The sequence below is a fragment of the Opisthocomus hoazin genome, chromosome 6, assembly GCF_030867145.1.
Source record: "Opisthocomus hoazin isolate bOpiHoa1 chromosome 6, bOpiHoa1.hap1, whole genome shotgun sequence".
Lineage (NCBI taxonomy): Eukaryota > Metazoa > Chordata > Aves > Opisthocomiformes > Opisthocomidae > Opisthocomus > Opisthocomus hoazin.
The window spans coordinates 59,629,623-59,650,810 of record NC_134419.1 but is presented as its reverse complement, the minus strand read 5'-3'; the positions used below and the strand labels follow the sequence as shown (position 1 = coordinate 59,650,810).

Genomic DNA, 21,188 nt, shown 5'->3' with positions numbered 1-21,188 from the left:
GAGAGCAGCTCTGCGGAGAGGGACCTGGGTGTCCTGGTGGACGACAGGTTAACCGTGAGCCAGCAGTGTGGCCTGGCTGCCAAGAAAGCCAATGGGATCCTGGGGTGCATCAAGAAGAGTGTGGCCAGCAGGTCGAGGGAGGTTCTCCTTCCCCTCTACACTGCCCTGGTGAGGCCTCATCTGGAGTACTGTGTCCAGTTCTGGGCTCCCCAGTTCAAGAAAGATGAAGAGCTACTGGAGAGAGTCCAGCGGAGGGCTACAAGGATGGTGAGGGGACTGGAGCATCTCCCCTACGAGGAGAGGTTGAGGGAACTGGGCTTGTTCAGCCTGAAGAAGAGAAGGCTGCGAGGGGACCTTATAAATGCCTACAAATATCTGAAGGGTGGGTGTCAGGAGGATGGGGCCAAGCTCTTTTCAGTGGTGCCCAGTGACAGGACAAGGGGCAATGGGCACAAACTGAGGCACAGGAAGTTCCGTTTGAACATGAGGAAGAACTTCTTCCCTCTGAGGGTGACGGAGCACTGGAACAGGCTGCCCAGGGAGGTTGTGGAGTCTCCTTCTCTGGAGATATTCAAGACCCGCCTGGACAAGATCCTGTGCAGCCTACTGTAGGTGACCCTGCTTCGGCAGGGGGGTTGGACTAGATGATCCCCAGAGGTCCCTTCCAACCCCTACTATTCTGTGATTCTGTGATTCTGTGATTCTGTGAAGAAAGTGCAGACGACTCAAGAGGAGTACAGGGGTCTCGTTAGGTCATGCAGTGAGGAAATTAGAGAGGCAAAAGCCCAGCTCGAAATCAGGCTGGCCACTGTTGTAACCGATAACAAAAAATGTTTTTAGAAATACATTAACAACAAAAAGAGGGCCAAAGAGAACCTCCATCCCTTATTGGATGTTGGGGGGAACATTGCCAAGAAGGATGAGGAAAAGGCTGAGGTACTTAATGCCTTCTTTGCCTCAGTCTTTAATAGTCAGACCAGTTATTCCCAGGATATTCAGCCCCCAGTGCTGGAGGACAGGGATGGAGACCAGAATAAACCTCCCATAATCCAGGAGGAAGCAGTTGACCTGCTATGCCACCTAGACACTCACAAGTCTGTGGGGCCAGATGGGATCCATCCAAGAGTGCTGAGGGAGCTGTCAAAGGAGCTGGCCAAGCCACTCTACATCATTTATCAGCAGTCCTGGCTAACAGGGGAGGTCCCAGGTGGCTGGAGGCTCACCAATGTGACACCCATCTACAAGAAGGGCCGGAAGGAGGATCGCAGGAACTACAGGCCTGTCAGCCTGACCTCGGTGCAGGGGAAGATTAAGGAGCAATTCATCCTGAGCATGCTCACCGGGCAAGTTAAGGACAATCAGGCGATCAGGCCCAGCCAGCATAGGTTCATGAAAGGCAGGTCCTGCTTGACCAACCTTCTGTGACCAGGTGACCCTCCTAGTGGATGAGAGAAAAGCTGTGGATGTTGTCCACCTGGATTTTGGTAAGGCCTTTGACACTGTTCCCCACAACATCCTCCTGGAGAAACTAGCTGCCCATGGTCTGGAGGGGTATACTCTTCGCTGGATAAAGAACTGGCTAAACAACCGAGCCCAGAGAACTGTGGTGAGTGGAGTTAAATCCAGTTGGTGGCTTGCCATGAGTGGTGTCCCCAGGGCTCAGATTTGGGTCCAGTCTTGTTTAATATCTTTATCAGTAATCTGGATGAAGGGATTGAGCGCTCCCTCAGTAAATTTGCAGATGCACCATGCTGGGTGGGAGTGTCGATCTGCTCGAGGGTAGGAAGGCTCTGCAGAGGGATCTGGACAGACTGGACTGGTGGGCCAAGGCCAACTGTATGAGGTTCAACAAGGCCAAGTGTCAGGTCCTGCACTTCGGTCACAACAAACTCATGCAATGCTACAGGCTTGGGGGAGGAGTGGCTGGAAAGCTGCCCAGTGGAAAAGGACCTTGGGGTGTTGGTTGACAGCCAGCTGAACATAAGCCAGCAGTGTGCCCATGTGGCCAAGAAGGCAAATGACATCCTGGCTTGTATCAGGAATAGTGTGGCCAGCAGGAGCAGGGAGGTGATCGTGCCCCTGTACTCGGCACTGGTGAGGTCGCACCTAGAATACTGTGTTCGGTTTTGGGCCCCTCACTACAAGAAGGACATTGAGGTGCTGGAGCATGTCCAAAGAAGAGCAATGAGGCTGGTGAAGGGTCTAGAGAACAGCTCTTGCAAAGAGCGGCTGAGGGAGCTGGGGCTGTTTGGTCTGGAGAAGAGGAGGCTGACGGGGGACCTTATTGATCTCTACAACTACCTGAAAGGAGGCTGTAGTGAGGCAGGTGTTGGTCTCTTCTCCCAAGTAACTAGTGATAGGATGGGAGGAAATGGCCTCAAGTTGCATCAGGGGAGGTTTAGGTTGGATATTAGTAAAAATTAACACCAAATCTCACAAAGGTAATGCAGCCATATTTCATTTCTTACCAGTGTTCCTCACAGACCCCACTGTAAGGGCAGCCACCATTTTCAGCATCACAGCATTTAATTCCTTTTCAGTGCCTTCTTCCAGACTAGGTAGATAGGTTCCAGCTGCCAGTATATTAAAAGTCACAATAAAATTTATAAATGACATGGTTTACTGTAGCTAAAATACATTAAATCGAAAAGGAAAATGAGTTCTCCAGCAAATTCTAGTTTTCTCTTAAATATTACTTACAGGCTACTTGAACCCTAAAATGAGCAACAAGTTACAGACAAGGCATTGTCTAGTCATCAGGGTCTAGTCTAGGACTGGGAAACAACAGTCTCATTCTATGCTCTGCAGCCAGATCTCCTGCATAACTATAGGCAATACTGGTAATAGTGGTGTTTCCACTTCCCAGCTGATGTAGAGCTACCTGTTTATTGATAGCTGGGAGGAACACATACAAATAAAAGAACATTACAGATGATGAGATATGAAGTGGTAGAATATTATAGCAACAGGGAATGCCTAAATACCTAAACCAAAAGTGAAGAAAAGAAACCCTCTGCATGTTCAAAGGCAAACATTTCCAGATTCAGGCAGTATAAGGCAGATTATTTTTAGGTCTAAAAGTCTTGAAGTTTGCAGTCTAAATTTCTGAAAACCAAAAAAGGGAAATAGTGATCACTTCACACATTGTGTTACCACCTGTTCCTCTTCATCTATGTGTCTAAATATATGAATTACATAGCCATTCAGTTACTCGCTCTATAAAATTTATATCACCAAGTGATCTAAATCAGTCAAATTAATGTGAAGAGAGAAGAAAGGCTGTATACACCAGCTCATAACCCGAAGGTAAGTTTTCAAGAACCTTAGTATTTATCTTGACCATCCATATCTAAGTCCTCTTGTACAAAACTCTAGTTCTGTAATATCAAGAATGCAAATCTAAGTGTCCTTGCACATAACGGATGTCTGCACTCTGGAAATTCTGTTGCAATTCATATTCCTTCTGTTGATTGAAATAAATGTGTATAAATAATTCAATTGTTCTTGCTGCATCAGAAGTTATACCTAGTACTTTGTGTCCTTCTTCATTTACTAAATGACAATTGCACTGAAATATAAAGGCATTTCCCAATTCATACAGCACAGAAAATGTTATCATGCATTTTTCTTTCTTTAAAATAGCAGTTATAAACTTCTAAATAAGTGAGTCTGTCCCCTAAGTAAGTCAGCTGTACCACACAGTTATCACATCAGGACTATTACCTTCTTGTTTTCATAATAAAAGATAACTATATCAGAAGAGACTGGATGGTACTAATAGTGAGTAATATATGGGCAAAATTCAGGAAATGGCTTCCCATCAGGATTAAGTGTTATATTCAGAGGAGCTAAGCACTGTGGAAAACTCTTCCCCTACTCTCAAGCTGGCACCTTCAAGAACCCCAAATTGAGACCTGTTTAAAAGTGTGGGCTGAGTGGTATCCTCCAGAACAATTCATCACACATTGGTGAAGAATAGCCAAGAACTTTTTAGGCTAGTGAACAGAATGATAAACATCTTAGACTTCAGAGAGAGCCCAGCTTAATATGTCATAGACTTAGGTCACTTGACCTGCAGACAAAATCCAGCTTTTCAGTATATAAAATTTATAAATTGACAGTAGAAGGAGATTCATTCATTTCTATTGATCTGCCTACTTCAACAGTCATTGTAAACGTTAAGTTGTACCTGACTTCCTCAGGATCTTGGCTTGCTTCCTCAAGAGTGCCAGCAGTAGGCCTAAGAGCCCAGAGTCACGGAATATGTCGCTGAATAACAGGTCCTTCTTGGTCATGCTGAGAAGGCACCGGAGAGCTGTTAAGGTGCAGAATGGCACTATGTTTTCCTTTATCAAATACTGAATCTTCTTCAAAATTTCATGGGGGACATAGGACAGGTCTAGCACTATGGATTCCACCAGTCTGAAGAACTGGACTTGGATTGGGTGTGGTTTGAAATGGATTATGTCAGTAAACTGATTCATAGGTTGTAGTGTCCATTCCAGAAGAAAGAAGTTCACTGTGTCCCAGGCCCATATGGTACCAATTGCTTCCAAGATTCTTCCACACAGGTGCTGGTCATTACTTTTCTGGAAAATGGACTGCAACACCTGAAAAGCCTGGAGGTTTTTCACTGTCATTCCTGTGGGATAAAACCAGGTGAGAACATTTTTACATCAATGCTATTTAAGACTGCAACCACCATAACTATAATGTTGAATCATGTCTGAGAGTGGAAATAGGAGTCACAGACATGAGGGTTGTGACTGGAAGGCTTGTTTGCAACCTTGGATCAGACCCTACAGCTGACATCGTCAGTTCAGTTTGATGTAGGTAGCATTCAGGCTGCTGCAGTGTTAAGCACACAGATCAGAAGATGCCATGTTATATTCCTTCCTCCATCTTAAGACAAGTAATGAATAGAGCTTCATTTTTCTATGACCCATATACACAGCGACATATATATATATATATATATACACACTGTACCAGAAGACCGTGTCCCTTCAAAATCAAAGTGAGGTAATTGTGGGTGTACAATATTGCCAGAAACTTTCAGTTCAGTTTTTCCACAGGTTGTAAGGCAAGTCAGCATGTCCAAGATCTCATCCAGATAGGGGTCTCCTTCACTTTGCTGCAGCCCCTCACATCTAGGAACAAAACTTTGGACAGTCATATATTCATGCCTTAGTAATACAAACATTATGGATATATCACCAGGTACAGGGTACACAGGAGCTACCCATTTTACTGTGGGCTCCTCCCCAGTCTATTTTACTGTCTTTTGTCTTATTTCTGTGACTTGTTTAAAAACCTTACAAACAGTAGCTCCACAGCATGGTGGCGCATTCTGAATCAGAATAAAACATAAAAGCTGAAGAAGAAAATTGAGGAGTAAATGTTTAAATTTTGTGAGAGATCAAAAACCTAGTACAGACTAAGCTCCTAAGTGCTTCTGGGGAAGTGCTATAATGTACTGTTCTGACATAGCAAACTCAAAGCCTGGTTAGAAAATGCAAGGGGACAAGCAGAGTAAAAGATTCTACTTCATACTTTTGATTAGGATAACTAGTGGAGATTTCTCCTGTTATGTTCATATTCACCTCAGTGCTGAAGAATGTAACCATTTCGGACATAAATTTGGGTGGATTTTGTTGTTCATTCATATTCTGCACAGCAAGGATTTTAGCCTTACCTCCCAAGCTGACTGCATTCCTGGATCAAGAATTCACCTTAACTGAGACAAACGTCTCTGACCTACATCCACTCTAATACTAATTGTTGACGAACCTTTGTCTTGTTCTCGGTAAGTCCCTATCCCACATGCAGACTAACTTCCCCTACTGTTAATTTCCGTTACGGTTTCAGCAGAAGTTATGTACTGCTTCCCTTCCTAAAACAACAATGAAATACCCAATATTGGGGTCTTCATTACTGTCTTTGCATCTACACAGGATTACCTACATGATTCATTTTACCATGCATTCTGAAAATGAAGGTTTATCATCCTCTAGAAGCTCAGTAAAAGCCTATCTACTTACCTGAGTAAAATTTTTACCAGGAGTTGGTAGCCATCATTATTTTCAAACTCTGTTAATAAAGCTGATGATATGGGATAGGAATCTTTCACAAAGCACAAGACAATACTAGCAGCTTCACACACATCACAAGCAGGTAAAGTATCAGCCAGTTTAAAGAGATTCTGAATAGCTATTTTAATGCAGTCCATAGCTGTGGGAATAAAAAAAAAAACTATAACAGGTATGTAAGAACTGACTGTCAGACAGGTTCAAAGTTACTAACAAAAATGGAACAACAAGTTTGAAAAGTTATTTCCTAGTAAAGCAGGAAACAGTTAACTCTTTTTCTGGAAAGAAAAGACAAAAGGGTATATGAACATCACACTTATCTCAGAGGTTACATGAACATTTCTGGTTTTAAAACATGCGTGCATTTCTTTGCTTAATCCCCAGAAGCTGATTCAGTCTCAAGAGTATAAACTTCCAACCCACCCACTCACCAAAATTTGTATACAGTGAATCCATGTGTCTGAGGACAAGGTAAGTGGAGGCTGACATAGTTATCTGTCTTGCACTAAGTCAATCACACATTCTGTGTAGAGTTCACAAATTAATTCTTTGCTCAATGAGACTTGTGCAATGGAGCATACACACTCTACTCTGAGCAATGAAGCCTAGTTTTTTTGGTCTAATCTGATGCCTAGTCCTTCCAGGACATGTTCAAAATGCATAAACAGTTCAGTACTCTTAGAACTACAATTCCTCAGTCTTTCAATCTCACCCAGGAAGCCAAATTTTTATTTTAAAAAATAAAAATACCTATATGACAAGGAATACTGACAGTAAAGTGTGGATTACAAAACTATGTTTTTTATCCTTCTAAGAAATTGAGACTTGTGGCCTTCGACTTCTCAATAATAAAAAAAATTGTTTACTCTAATGAAGCCTAGGAAGAAATGAGGATATAACTCAACCATTCATGATGTTGTCCCAAAAGATACTGTTCCTCTGGCAGTGCCCTCAAGTATTTAGAGTGTGCATGAGTCTTAAGCCACACAGAGTCACACAACTTGAAAAAAACATAATATGTCTTGTCCTTGCCTACTTTAGTGTCATCAGGTGGGATTGGCTCTTGCCTGTAATTTTATTTTTTGTGTAGAAAAAACTTCAGTTTCTGGATGGCTATCAGTCCTAAATAAAGCTCCTGTCTAGAAATCCAAGAGCCCATGCTTTGCAGTTGACTGCCTACAAGACGGTATAGAGAAAAATCTATCCCAAGCAGACTCTTCTTGAGAATTCATTCTCAGTGGAGTTATAAGGAAAGGAGAAGTCAAATTACTAAACCAAACCTTGTAGGTACACAATGCTGTTTTTGGTCTGAGCCTTTGAAATTGTTCTCAGCACACGGCCTGTAGGTACTTTCCACGTGTGGCTACACTGGTCCCAGAGAGAAGCAGTTGCTATAATTAAAGACTGAAGCTTATCAGCTGCCAGAAGTTCCTCTACACCTTGTTCCTCTCTGTATATGTTAAGCATTATCTGAAAAACAAACAAACGTCAGCTACAATAAACACCTTTACAAATATCTGAGAGATTAAAGAAGTCCATTGGTGGGGTATTATAGTTTGATACTAGTGCCAGGAGAAAGGACGCAGTGAAATGAACAAGTAAAACTACCACTAGGATATTCTCAGTGGATTTTTTCCCACTTATGAAGTCATGTTGTTTTGTTTAACAAAAAAATAAGAGATTTAGTGGCATTATCTCAGATCGTTTTATACTGCTCCTGATGCTTGTGTAATGGTTTTCAGTCCAAAATTACTCCTTTTTTCGGCAGTTTGAATCAATCACCAGCTAAAAGCCTAAGTGAACATCTGAGTGCTCAGGGCAAATGGACTCCCAGAGCCGTATCTCACCTTAACAAGCATTTCCTGAGTAGTAGTGTCATCCTCACTTGTCTGTCCATCATCACTGGTTTTCTTCAGAGGAAAAGTAAAGAAAAGGTACAGGCACTGCATCAGAGCAGCTGGAAGGCCAGATCCAATGATGTTCCACACAGTTCTCTAAGTAAAGAAGATAAAAATCAGCTCCTCCAGAAGCTGACCACAGTTTGCTTGTGTTTCTACACGCTGACTGCAGTCAGGGCAGATGAAAGAGCTGCTTGAGCATTTCATCCTTACAAGTGCTCTAGGGCACACAAACATGGCAACCATATGACGTTGCTGTACAAATCCACTTGGCAGAAGTAAACACACTGACTATATGTTACCATAGCTGTTCCCAGGACTTTCCACTCCAGCTGAACTACAGCTTTGACAGAGATACTTCCCGTGTCCTGAATAAGGAATCTAGAATTGATAAAGCACACAACCTGTGAACTAACAGCAACTAAAATATCAGGGGGCTGCCAGGGGCAGACAGTATTCCCTTTCTCATTAGTTCACAGGATACCCTGCGGCTATAGGGACCTGGTATGTTAAAAGCATGAATTATCCATTCCCACCTTGATCCAGCACAGCAGCAATTTAACTATAACGCCTTTGCTTTTGTAACATATTGAATAACTGCACAGAAACTTCTAATTATAGCTTTCAGAAATGCAAGAGCTACTGTTTCTCAACACTTAGTTTCTTCCCATTTTCACTATGGATATATACAACTTAGAGAAGTCCCAGTGTGCCTTCTTGGCAAGCAATAATCAAAGCAAAAAACAGCAGCAAATTAAACGAAAGAGTGAGGTTTGTGATATGAAGTTTTGTGAGTGTGCGTGCTACAAGAAATAGCAATGTCTTAAATCTGTAAAAAAACAGAAATCTCATCAGGAACTTCATCCTGTGACTATAAATAATTTTATACAGCTCCTTATGACACAGAACATGTCCACAAGAAGCTGACAGTAAGATTTTATTTTCATGTATTTGAATAAGGATGACACAAAATGCTCAGCTCAATGTAAAAGGTAAATGCACCCCCAATGCCTATCAGCAGGCTGTACTGCTGATGCCAGACTGTATTCAGGATGACTGTACAAGCAGAGTTTGTGAAATGTTTTGAAATGCTTTGAAGTGAGAGGCTGTCAGGATGGAAAAACCAGCCATGGCATTACCAGACAGACATATCCCTATTGGTCATCTTTTTGATATGCAAGCTGGAGTGACAAAGAAAGGTTGAAGAGCAGTGATACACAATGGGGGGAAAAAAAAAAAAAAGATAAATCAGAGGAACATTAGAAAAAAAGAGCTGCCTGATTATCAAAACAGAAAGGGTATCTGAAAGCACAGAGTGCTTACTTCCCTCTTTTAGAAAAGCCTAGACTATAAACCTGGTGGTGTGTCCTCTAACTGACTGTATACCCTGGGCATGCTGAAGCACAAAGCATTGAAGATAACACAAACATTATGAGACTTAGGTGTTCCACTGTTCAGGTGGCTACCCAGCGTCTCTGAAACAAAAAGGAAAAAAATCAAAACAGGACAAAACAACAAAAAAACCTTTGTAGTAATTTCTTTTACCAAGTCAGTCTGTGAGAGCAGATACACCGATTTCAGGAGCAAACGGCCATCTTCTGCTTCCCCTTTCTGTTGTAGCAATTGCTCCAAAGCCAGACGAGCTTCCTCTGTTACCACAAAAACATTAAACTTTATTTCCTTAATGAAAGATGAAATGATGCATTGATCCTTTCTTAAAAGATCTGAAAAATTTAACAAAATTACAGTAGCAGGATTCCACTGAAGTGAATAGAATCACAGAATGGTAGGGGTTGGCAGGGACCTCTGTGGGTCATCTAGTCCAGCCCCCCTGCCGAAGCAGGGTCACCCAGAGCAGGTTGCAGAGGACCGCGTCCAGGCAGGTTTTGAGTATCTCCAGAAAAGGAGAATCCACAGCCTCTCTGGGCAACCTGTTTCAGTGCTCTGTCACCCTCAGAGCAAAGAAGTTCTTCCTCGTGTTCAGATGGAACTTCTTATGCTTGAGTTTGTGCCCATTGCCCCTTGTCCTGTAGCGGGGCACCACTGGAAAGGGTCTGGCCCCATCCTCTTGACACCCACCCTTAAGATATTTATAAGCATTTATAATATCCCCTCTCAGTCTTCTCTTTTTCAGGCTAAACAAGCCCAGCTCCCTCAGCCGTGCCTTGTGTGAGAGATGCTCCAGTCCCCTGATTATCTTTGTAGCCCCATAGAAGGGCATGAAAGGATTTTCATCCAGCATCAGGCTCATGTCAGTTCATGTAAACTACATGTTTCAAACTGACAGGCTTCACTGGGAACACCAGCTCAGTTCATGCAGTCTGCCAGCTGACCAGTGCGAAGAATTTACAACAGCCACTAGCAAAGCTTTGTGTGGCTAGCACTAAAGAAAGCTCCTCAGAACAGTGTGTAGCCTACTCTTTTACTGCGTGGCTGCAGTATTATACATTTCCAGCTACAAAAATTCCAAAACCAAGGTCAACGTGGCATACTAGGCCAGATCTTCAGTGCAATCATCCAAAACCAGTGCTAGCTCACATCTACGAAGAAATCTGGTTTGCTACACTTAGTAGTGTCCTGTTCCACCTTTATTTCCCTCACGGTAAATGCAGAGGACAGCTGAGTGACGGCACTTTCCCAGAATAAGTGGATCTACTAAATGTGGTATAGGATCATTACCTGCAGGTTTGCCATTGAGGTTCCTCTTAATTTCTTTTGTCAGAAGCTTGGAAACCTCACTGGCTAACAGCTGAATGTTGGGGAATACAATTACTCCAGCGGACTGTTCCCAGGCCTGAAATCCAAGTGTAACTGTTAAGTCTTTTTGATACAGCAAGTCTCTGGCAGATTGAGAAGCACTAATAGATATAAATCAGAAAACATAAAGCTAACGTTCCCCTGAAAAATTCCCTCCCCAGCCAGTGTAGTCTATTAAGCAGTATTTGCCAGACAGGTGGGAGCGTGACACTACAGTCACAGAAGTCAACCTGGAACTACATTTTGAATCATGTAATGTACCTACTAGAGATCATTTACATTATTTTGTCCATTGAATACAATCAGAACAAGGTAACTGTTTATCATAGCCCCTCTGTCAGTAATTATTTGTATCAAAAAGCACGCTAGTCCCTTCTGAAACACAACATCAACACTCTGTACCCTGAAAAGGTTACAGCTACAGTTGTTCAAAAATTTTTCGGTGAAAGTATATCCTTCTCCAAAAACCGGTCTCCCCAAAACTAAGGATAGTCATGAACAAAACCTGAATATTCAATTGTATAAAAATGAAAAAAAAAATTGTATTTTCTCTATTCAGCTAGTCATTGCACAGTCTCAGCTACTTAGAGACTGAAATAGAATTGGAACTGCTGCTCTCATGGAGAATTTGCAACAGATCTGTGAAAAAGAAAACATGGTAATACAAGACTAATGCTTCCAGCTACCAGCATACTGGCCAAGATTCACCTGAAACTGAACTATATCCTTCAAGTCAATAAATATATAAAAATCACAGAATGAACAAGCAAGCAAATTCCTCTGTGGGCTTTGGTGGGGTTTTTTTGGTTTGTGGTTGTGGTTTTATTTTTGTTGCTTTTTGATACATTCATAAAGTTTCTGCCTTTCAATTCTAGTATATTTTGGGAGGAAAGTAAGGATCATAAAATGAGCATTTCTTGGTGGACAGAAATAATCTCTGATGCAAACTAAGGTAATAAAGAAAATATGGGGAAAGGAGCTGAAAACTCAGCAATATTCTAGCCCAAAAGGCACTGGATGTTATTTGCAGCAATACGAGTTGCCTAACCCGTCTGCCTACCAGATTAAGATACAGGCTGCCAGGCCTCGAATGACAGTGCTGCCTGGCTAAGAATTTACACATTACAAGCCAGTTTACACAACGAGTACAGATCGGTGCTAATATAGGAAAAGATGCACTTTAAAATGTGGAGATGAAGACAGTAAATGTTTACCAGATCAGGATTTCTAAACATTTCCTATGCTATAATAAGCACCCCTAAATAGGAAGGCATAGTCCTAAATGCATAGCTAGCCAAGGAAAACAGAATTGTTAAAGAAGTTTTTAAACAATTTATAAGTAAGTTTAAAAATGTTCAAGAATGGACAAGCAATCCAATGCAAAACTGAAAAGAAGAATAACAGCAAGACTTGATGGCTTCCTGCTCTGACAAACAGATTCCCTCTCAAATGCTTCTTAGCCTTGACTTTGGGGAAAAAAAAATCAAAACCAATAAAAAATATTCCAGTAGATTAATACTATCACACCCAGCTGGCCTCCAAGAATCAGATACCATTACTTTTATCTAGAACATCTGACATTATACACATCAATATATTACCAATAGTGCAGCATTCACCTCAATACCAGGCTGAGACACCTCTGTCCCCACCAGTCTTGAAAATTTTCCTTACAACAGAGTCCTCCTTCCAAAAGCTCAGAAAAATCAAGACACAAGGCCAGATGATGAAAGGAAGGTAACAAAAATAATGACATTTGTTCTCTTAAAATAATTTGGAGCAGACACCCCATAATTCTGTCTGCCAAGAAATCAGTGCATCTTTGTGAAAGCAGATCCTCTACAAACATTATTTCCTTCCCTACCTTTGCTTTCAGTTACTTTTCTTTCTTTGATGATGGCAGCTTGTGGACAAGCTATTTCTTTCCCCACAAAGTTTCAGCTGTCTGTCAGCAAAGAGGCAAGTACCTACTTTTTACTTCATTCTATCGCATTGACCTCTGGAACTGCACCTAACTTTTTTTTCTGGTCTACAAAAGACTGAAATGCAATTGCACAGTGGGGCTATCAATTAATTTTCAATCAGTTGACAATATTGAAAAAAACAAGCTATTTTTTTCAGATTTTGACCATAAATGATTTTCAGGGACCCTCAGTTGCAGGAGCAAGATCCATCAATTCCTCCGCTTGTGACGCAGAAGTGAGGGAAGACCTGTAAACAGAAGCAAGCTGGGCAAATACGACAAGAAACCTGCAGCCACTTAAGAATACATAGTGTTCGTCATTAAGCTATGCCCTTTTCCAGAAGAAAGCAGTGATAGATTCCTGCCCCTCTGCCTCCAACAGGAACACCCTCTGAACACTTCAGAAAGGACTTGTTATACTCACTCTTCTGCTAACAGAAAAAGATAGACAAATTTTAGAAGTTCAGACCATACACAGCAGAGAGCAGTTATCGGAGGTTCACAGCAATGCTATCATTGTGCAAATATTTAGCTAGTCCATCTCATTACAGACCAGGCCACTAATGTTCTGATTTGATTTTGTAGGTGATCTTCCTGTGGGTCAGACACCAACCTCTGAATATGCTTTCTTCTAAGAACAGACCTAATCAGTTCCATATTTATCTTTGAGCCTATAAAAGATCTGTATCTGGAAAAATATCGACCTGACTCCACTCTAGGATTTCTGCCTTCAGAGGAAACTCATATGATATATCATTGTAATTAGATTTTCTTTCTTCCTCTTAAGCCTGTTTCTACAGGTTTAATGTTCTGCCACAAGTTCCCTGTGTCTGCTTTTGCCATCTGTCCTTCCTATTCCATGCTACATGGAGAGACGCTAGCTCAAAAGCCAGCCATGTAATAGAAGATTCTGATACTTTCTGAGGTGCCAAGAGGGAAGATACAGGGGTCACATTAAAATAACTCCTAGTCTAGTGCTGAATCACAAGCAGACGGCTAACATTCTCCTCCTACATCAACAAGTATCAGTGAGTGATGAGCCCCCACACTCCAGGTGGCTCCTAGTGACTCTCTCCAGCCAACGGAGTAACACCTTAGGCACTCTAAGACAAAAAAGACAGATGCACTGGCATCTGCGTGACCAAACAAGGAAAGGAAAGTCAAGAGATGAAAATTCTCCAAGGAGGGAGAGGATGTACACGGAGTGCCCTGTTAAACAGGAGGAAGTGAAGTAGTTTCTGTAAGCACTTCGTAACATGTACAGCTCTAGGGCACGGGGTAGAGCAGCCTGCTAACTAAAATCTTGTAGTTCTCAGCTGTGTCCCTCACCCACAGTACAACCTTCCTCTCCTCTTGCCACAGTTTCCTCGTTTATAACACGACTCCTCTCTCAAGCACTAAAATTAGACATCAGCACTGTCATTAACCCAGCAACTCCACCTTAAGACTGTACCCCTGCCTTTCCCCTACTGGCTGCACGCCACAACCACATTTTCCCAGAGTGAAACTGTGCTCAGTGCCCTACTAAGTAAACAGATGAGGCAGACGTGAAGGGACCTCCTGACAGGGTACTTCACTTTGAAACATGCCTGAGTCATCTACATATACCTGGACTCCATGAACAGAATTTAGCCTTTCAGGAAAGTAAAGCAGTACTCCCCCGTATACTTTCCTCACACTCACATAGCAGGTTAGTTAGATGAAAGGAGGACAAGAAGCTGTTTCTCCAGGCTCCTAGTTGAATGAAAGTAATTATCACCTAGACAAAGGGATCGTGCTCCAATTAACTCCACTGGAAGTTAGGGTGACCACAGAAAGGATAGAGCAACAGAAACTCAAATTTAGATCCTTGGCATCCGCACCAAAGGCAACAAAGAGAACAAACCTTTAAGAAGAGTGGGAGAAAGTCCAGCAGCCTTCTCTGTTGTTCCTCTGGGATGAGAAATGGAGCCACTTGCTCGTACTCTACAAACTGTCTGCCTAGAGTCTCCCACTGTGGGGTATGGCTCTGGGGTGGCTTGTCCTCACTGTGTGCAGACTGTCCTGGCACTTCTGCTTTGTCTCCATTATCAGGGTTTTGCTCTTGCTGTTCTGCTTTGCCAGGTGAATCCTCCAGCTGCCACTTGAGTTCAGCTGCTTTGTCCATGATGAAATGAGACCTAAAGTTAAAGGTACCATGTTATTTACAGTTAGCATCATCTCTTAACAGTCACCTTTCCCATGAAACTAGACACTGACAGTCTTAACTGTTGGAGTTCGGGAGTTCAGAAGTATGGAAACGCTGGCAGCCACCAACTCTTTTCCAATTCTCATGGCAAAGCACTCTGCTTCTGGACAAGAGCATTACCACCTTGCAATCACATGAATGAGCTCTCTCCCATAAGAAACATGTGCTTGTTCTACACAATTCATCTGGACTTTGGCAGGACAAACTGGTAAACCATGCAGGAAACCTGGATTCCAGCCCCAGCTTTGCCACTGAGCCAGATCCTCTCCCTATACTTTAGTCACTCTCATTGTAAAACAAGTCAAAACTATTACCATCATCAGATCTGCATTGGAAGAGCACTACCCAATAGCCAGATTACACATTCCACTGAGTAGGGATGCTAAACTAAGCTACACATCTCTGATGCACTCCCCGCCTTGAGTGGGATTGAAGCACTGGCTGGAATAGGAGCTGTGTGGAAAAGCCAAATATTCCCCACATGGGTGTGCTGGTCCAAACAGCCAGCAACATTCAGCTCTTCTATCTTGCAGATGTACATCTCTGTACAAGACGCAGGTATTTTCACTACAACATTACCTGTTTTGCTGATCCTGTAAACTGAAATGGATATGCCTCAATGAAGGAGCAAAGTGCTTCTAACAGCCTCATTTCCATCAGACTGAACCGACAATGATTCTATCTTGCCCTATAGGTAGAGGAATCCTTCTGATACCCTCATCTCTTCCAAGTCCTTCCATCTACTTTCCAGCCCTGTTCTCATCCATAGTCTTCTGAGAGGACGCTGACACAGCCTTGAATTCACAGCAACCCTACTTCTTTGCCATAGCCTTCCATGAGTTCACCCTGCTACCCAGAGTCTACATAATGACAACACTTACACCAATGGAAAACAGGCTTGCATCGAAATCAGCCATATGCTTATTGGTGTCTAGGACATCACCTGACTACTCAAAATATGGCACACATAAAGTATCATAGTATGGGCAGGCAGCTGGGGAGTTGTCACCAAGATGAACTTACCAAATATATTGTCTTTTAAGAACCTAGAAGAATCTTTAACATATCTTTACACCCCCTCAAAGAAAAACACCGATGTACTCCATTTCTAGGAAATAGGTTCCTTCTCTACAGTGTCTCTGATTGCCATTCTACCTTGTCAATAAAAATGCCAAAAAGCAAATGTAACTAAAAAACTGAGTCAGAGCTCCTGCACTACCAACACATACACCTCTTAAAATAAATTTTAAAAAAGACTATTATGAGCCTGGTTTAGAAATTATGAGCCAACACTAATACTGCATATGGAATTTTCTTCCTTTGCCATCCGTCAGTTACACAGCTTGCTTACGGCTTTCATCCTGCCCACTCCAAGTCAGATGAACCAGTTTCACTTCCACACTCATGCAGTAGCTCCATACTGCAGAGATGAAAAGGGTGACATTATCTTGCCACTGTGCACCACACCACCTGCAGCAAGCTGATGGTCCCAGAAGACATTGCTTGGATGCAAATGCTTATCCTTCATACTACAGCAGAGGGTAACTTGCATACTCTGTCCTTCACTAGGAGATGAAGGGCTACAATATTTTGATCAGTCTCCAGGGATGCCAATCTGAAACTTCCTGTCTCAGCAACATTTTGTGTTTCGCTACTGTTGTTTTCCTTAAATATCTGTGTTAAGACAACACAACCCTGTGAGCAGAAAAAGTGTGATGACTGTCTGCACAAAGTAAACAGGAAGACTCTGTTCCTCATGACTGTGTGGGAGTTACATTTGTCATATGTTATACTTAACCCCGGTATGCGATCTCAGTCTACTTGAGTCATCGGGAAGCTGTACAGTGTGTTGAGAAAGCCTGAGTACAGTTCTAGGGGCTTCAGTGAGCACAGCTCAGAGTTACTTTTTCAACGAGGCTGCTCTCACATCCCAAATGGCACCATTCTCTTCCTAAAGGAAATGTCTCACCTTGGAAGCTACTCTGCTAAGCCTGAATCAGTGCCAAATAACAAGTAACTCACTCCCAGTGCTTACATTCACCTTGGTCATTTGTACGGAGAAGCCCGAATCCTTGACAGAGGCATTTTACAGGTGGTGAAACTGAGGCATGGAAGTGTTTACACTGGCCTCAGAAGCTCAATGACTGACCAATCAATGGCATTGCTTGAACCACACTGCACTGACTGGCACTGAAAATGTGTTTGCCTAATTTCTCTCTTTCTATTGTACTTAGCAGGCCTTCCTTTCTGGTGGCACAGCTAATGCAAGCAGGGCTAGTCACTCAAAAAATTCCCACTCTGTGAATCTATGTAATGAAAGAATTCTTGCCCTCTGCATAGAACTATTAAAACCAGAAATGTGCAAGCAACTTCACTAATTAAGACCTAACTATAACAGACTAAGACATTTGGGCGTACATTGAAATCTTTAATCTCCAGAAGTACATGTAAGCAAAATCAGGATTATGATTTGCCTCCTTATTTACTCCAACTGTCTAAACTACAAGAAGCATATTAGAATATCAGTTCCCTAGTATTAGTCTGTTGTCTCCACTTGCACTATTTGCTTTAAATATTCTTTCTCCTAATAGCCTTTTCTTGCACCTACAATTTCATTTGGACTTACAAATCCTTTGTATTTTCTATCCCTCTTCTAGACCAATCACAATATCACAGGGTCTGGCATTCCAGTATCTTTGTATTAAGGATAGCTTAGATATTTCAAAAAGGTCCTCTATGTTGGCACTCCAGTTCTGGGCTCCCCACTTCAAGAAAGATGAGGAGCTACTGGAGAGAGTCCAAAGGAGGGCCATAAAGATGATGAGGTGACTGGAGCATCTGTCCTACGAGGAAAGGCTGAGGGAGCTGGGCTCGTTTAGCCTGAAGAAGGCTGAGAGGGGACCTTATAAATGCTTATAAATATCTCAAGGGTGGGTGTCAGGAGGATGGGGCCAAGCTCTTTTCAGTGATGCCCAGTGACAGGACAAGGGGCAACGGGCACAAACTGAGGCACAGGAAGTTCCGTCTGAACATGAGGAAGAACTTCACTCTGAGGGTGATGGGGCACTGGAACAGGCTGCCCAGGGAGGTTGTGGAGTCTCCCTCTCTGGAGATATTTAAGACCTGCCTGGACAAGGTCCTGTGCAGCCTGCTGTAGGAGACTCTGCTTTGGCAAGGGGGTTGGACTAGACGACCCACAGATGTCCCTTCCAACTTCTAACAAAAAAAAATAAAAATTGTTGATGAGTTATAAATATCACAATGATACAAAAAGCAAAGTCAAAATAATAAAGATTTTAAAAGACATGAAAGTAAAAATGTATAAAATAAACCTGATGCAATCATTCAGAAAGTAGTGTCAGGTAACAGAGAGGAAGTGGAACTTATTCATGTATTTTCCCTTTTGTTCTAAACGAAGCTTGTAGGAAATCATGCTGCAATGTGGCTTTTCAGACTGAGAAGACAAAAGGGAAGAAAGGCCTGACCAAAGTTGGCAGAAGGACAGGCAGATACCAAAAGCTTACTGGCTGAACAAGCATGATTATTAAAATAACATTTAAATTATATTTATCTGGGATGAACTCTCCTAGCTGTCCAAAGAATTATCCCATACAGCTACAAAATCCCATTTTACATCAAGATCAAGAAGTTTACTTTTACATGTAAAATCATTTGTTATCAGAGAAGGGTCTCACAGCAAAACAGAACACAATCAAGTGTGACAGAAACACAATCAAGTTTCACAGCAAATTTCAGAGTTTGGTCCACTTTTCATGGTACATATCTGCAAAAAAATCAGATATTTGAGTGTACATGTGAAATCACATGGAAATCTTTAATCTGCAAGAGTACATGAAAGCAACATGAGGACTACGATTTGCCTCCTGCTTTGCTCCAAATGTCCAGAAGACAAGAGGCATATTAGACTGAATATTAGACCCCCTAGCACTAGGTCTACCTGCTTTAAATATTCCTGCTCCTAATAGCCTTTTCTTGACTATTCAACCCCAGGATTTTGGTGACTATTATAAACACACAGCTCACAGCACCCCAAAAATATATTGTGTGATACCTCTTTATACCCCCTTCCTTTCTTTGACAGCCAAGATAAATCCGTTCATTAAACAATAATGCCAGTCAATCCTATCAAATGCTAAAAACAGGGATTCCACTACCTCCCCAGGAAAGCTGTCTGATGCCATAACAGACCCAAGCAGTAGAAGGCATCACCTGTTTCTTTTATGAACCATCTTATCTCACAAATTCTAGTTCTCTCCCAATTCAATCACAAACTCCCTCTTTGTAGCTCACACCGCTCTGTGCTCACAGAAAATGACAGTACCTCAGAACAAACACTGTGCCAGATGCTGTCCATCTAGTACTTACCTGTGCCCCTCATCACCTTGATTCTTCCTCCCTCAGCTCCCTCTGCCTTTCTTAAATTGTCTACACCTATCAGTTCTATGTCTAGTGATCATACTTGCCGTATTTCACGAGGCAAAACTAAAAACACCACCAAGAAGATTTACACTTTGATGTCACTCTATTTATCTTCTCCAATACAAGGACTGCAATGAATTAAAACAAGTCACAAAATTCAATACCCTACTCATCCTTGCCAGGTCCATTTAATAGTAAATTCTACGGGGAAGGTATTCTCTCTTCCTAAGTTCTGGCTCAGCGCTTTGTAAAATGGGAGCCCGACCTGGATGGTGCCTTGAAATGCAAATAGCTGAAAACATACATACAACAGAGGGGTTTTAGAACAGTTGTCAGCTTAGAGAAGGTTGAATACTGTTCAAAGAAGAAGTCCCATTTCAGTAGGATGAGCCCCACATTTTCAGCAAAATAAATAGCATTTTATCTTGTTTCAAGAAGGTGTGACACTATTACTACCAAAGAAGTTGCATTAATTTACACTACGACTTCATTTGTCAAGCCTGTGTTTACTTTTTGAGTACCTGTGAGTTGGACATGGCACTTCTGCAGTACAATCTCACAAATCTTTAATTCAGTTTCAAACACTTAACTGCATTTCTCTATTTTTGTTTGAAGACCATCTCCATGCAATCCAAAAGTAGCTGTAAAACTGACTTAGCCTCTTCCTCATGCACCCACTCTTCATTTCTTGTGTTTTAAAAAGTAGCGTCTAAATATCTAACTGAGAACAGTTTCTTCTCTGACTTGGCTGTACCCCTACTGGACGTGAAAGAAGCAGAGATACCGGGTATACTTGCTTTTGAGATGTGGTCCTCCTGGAATTGAAGTAATGCCCCCATCTCAAGAGAAAACAGAATGCTTCTGGGTCAGTCACAGACAATATAGTTGTAACAAACTCATAGGAACAAGACCAGGGCAATTCTGATAATCTCAAAAGAACTGCTCATTAGATAAGGACATGCAGTTAAACTAAATCTAACAAGTCTCCAACAGCAGCAGCAACAGATACACCCCTTACCTCAACAATACTATTATCATCCCTAGATTAAAGGATACTAGCAAACCACTCATTCTTTTTCCTCCTTGCACTGCAGTTTAGGGTGAACTTTGACTGAAACCTTTGCTGTTTGAGAATTATCCTACCACAACAAACCAGCCGCAGATAATACTGCGGTTTCCTTCAACAGTTAACAGCCTGTTCCTTTTGCTTTCACAGCAAATCTCTTGACATACCTCGGTTCCTAGATTCAGTAGCTCCTGTTGTAGTCAATAACCACATCCAGAGAAAGGAGTGTTACCTCTTCTGTCCGACTAGGCATCTTGGTGCATGCAGCAGCTCCCACTCTGCTCTTTAAACTTTCCACTATGAATCACCTGATTAGCTGCTGCACTTATTTCCTGAGGAAAGCAGAAGTGAAGAGCAAATGAACCACATGCTCAGGACCCACCAATCTCCCAAAGCAATTTAGAACAATTTGGCTTACGCACAAACCTGGCAGGCATTGCATGCTTCTCCCTGGGTCAGGAGTAACCAGGTATTTCCCCTCATACCATATTCACAAAGAAAAGGTGTATATGTGGGGGGTGTTGTTGTTTCACTTTGTTTTTAAATTTAAGGTTAAACAAACTACTAGAGGAATACAGCACCACAAAGATCATGCTCTCTGCACAATCTGTGTCCAAAGGACAGGCAACAGCTGGAAGTCCTTGAGTCCTTCCTCAAATTCAGTACCCTTAATATTTGAATTTAAACTTTGAATGTTGAGGTAAATGTTACGTCCTTGAGCTCTCTACTTAAATGGTCAAGGCAGCTA

The 21,188-nt window shown here is 42.1% G+C and overlaps 1 protein-coding gene across 9 annotated transcripts in view; it reads right to left on the bottom strand.

Annotated features, from left to right (window-relative positions):
- WDFY4 (WDFY family member 4) overlaps positions 1–20,717 on the bottom strand; it is a 146,424-nt gene extending 125,707 nt beyond the window's left edge. For all 9 annotated transcript variants that reach the window (XM_075423362.1, XM_075423366.1, XM_075423364.1 and 6 more), the window contains exons 1-10: positions 20,608–20,717; positions 14,593–14,866; positions 10,667–10,781; positions 9,533–9,636; positions 7,937–8,083; positions 7,370–7,559; positions 6,042–6,231; positions 4,990–5,150; positions 4,190–4,642; positions 2,469–2,573 (exon numbers count right to left, since the gene is read on the bottom strand). In XM_075423362.1, coding sequence (XP_075279477.1) covers positions 2,469–2,573; positions 4,190–4,642; positions 4,990–5,150; positions 6,042–6,231; positions 7,370–7,559; positions 7,937–8,083; positions 9,533–9,636; positions 10,667–10,781; positions 14,593–14,853 — 1,726 coding nt within the window. In that variant the 5' untranslated portion in view covers positions 14,854–14,866; positions 20,608–20,717. The remainder of the gene's footprint in view (positions 1–2,468; positions 2,574–4,189; positions 4,643–4,989; positions 5,151–6,041; positions 6,232–7,369; positions 7,560–7,936; positions 8,084–9,532; positions 9,637–10,666; positions 10,782–14,592; positions 14,867–20,607) is intronic.
- Between the last annotated feature and the right edge of the window lie 471 nt (positions 20,718–21,188).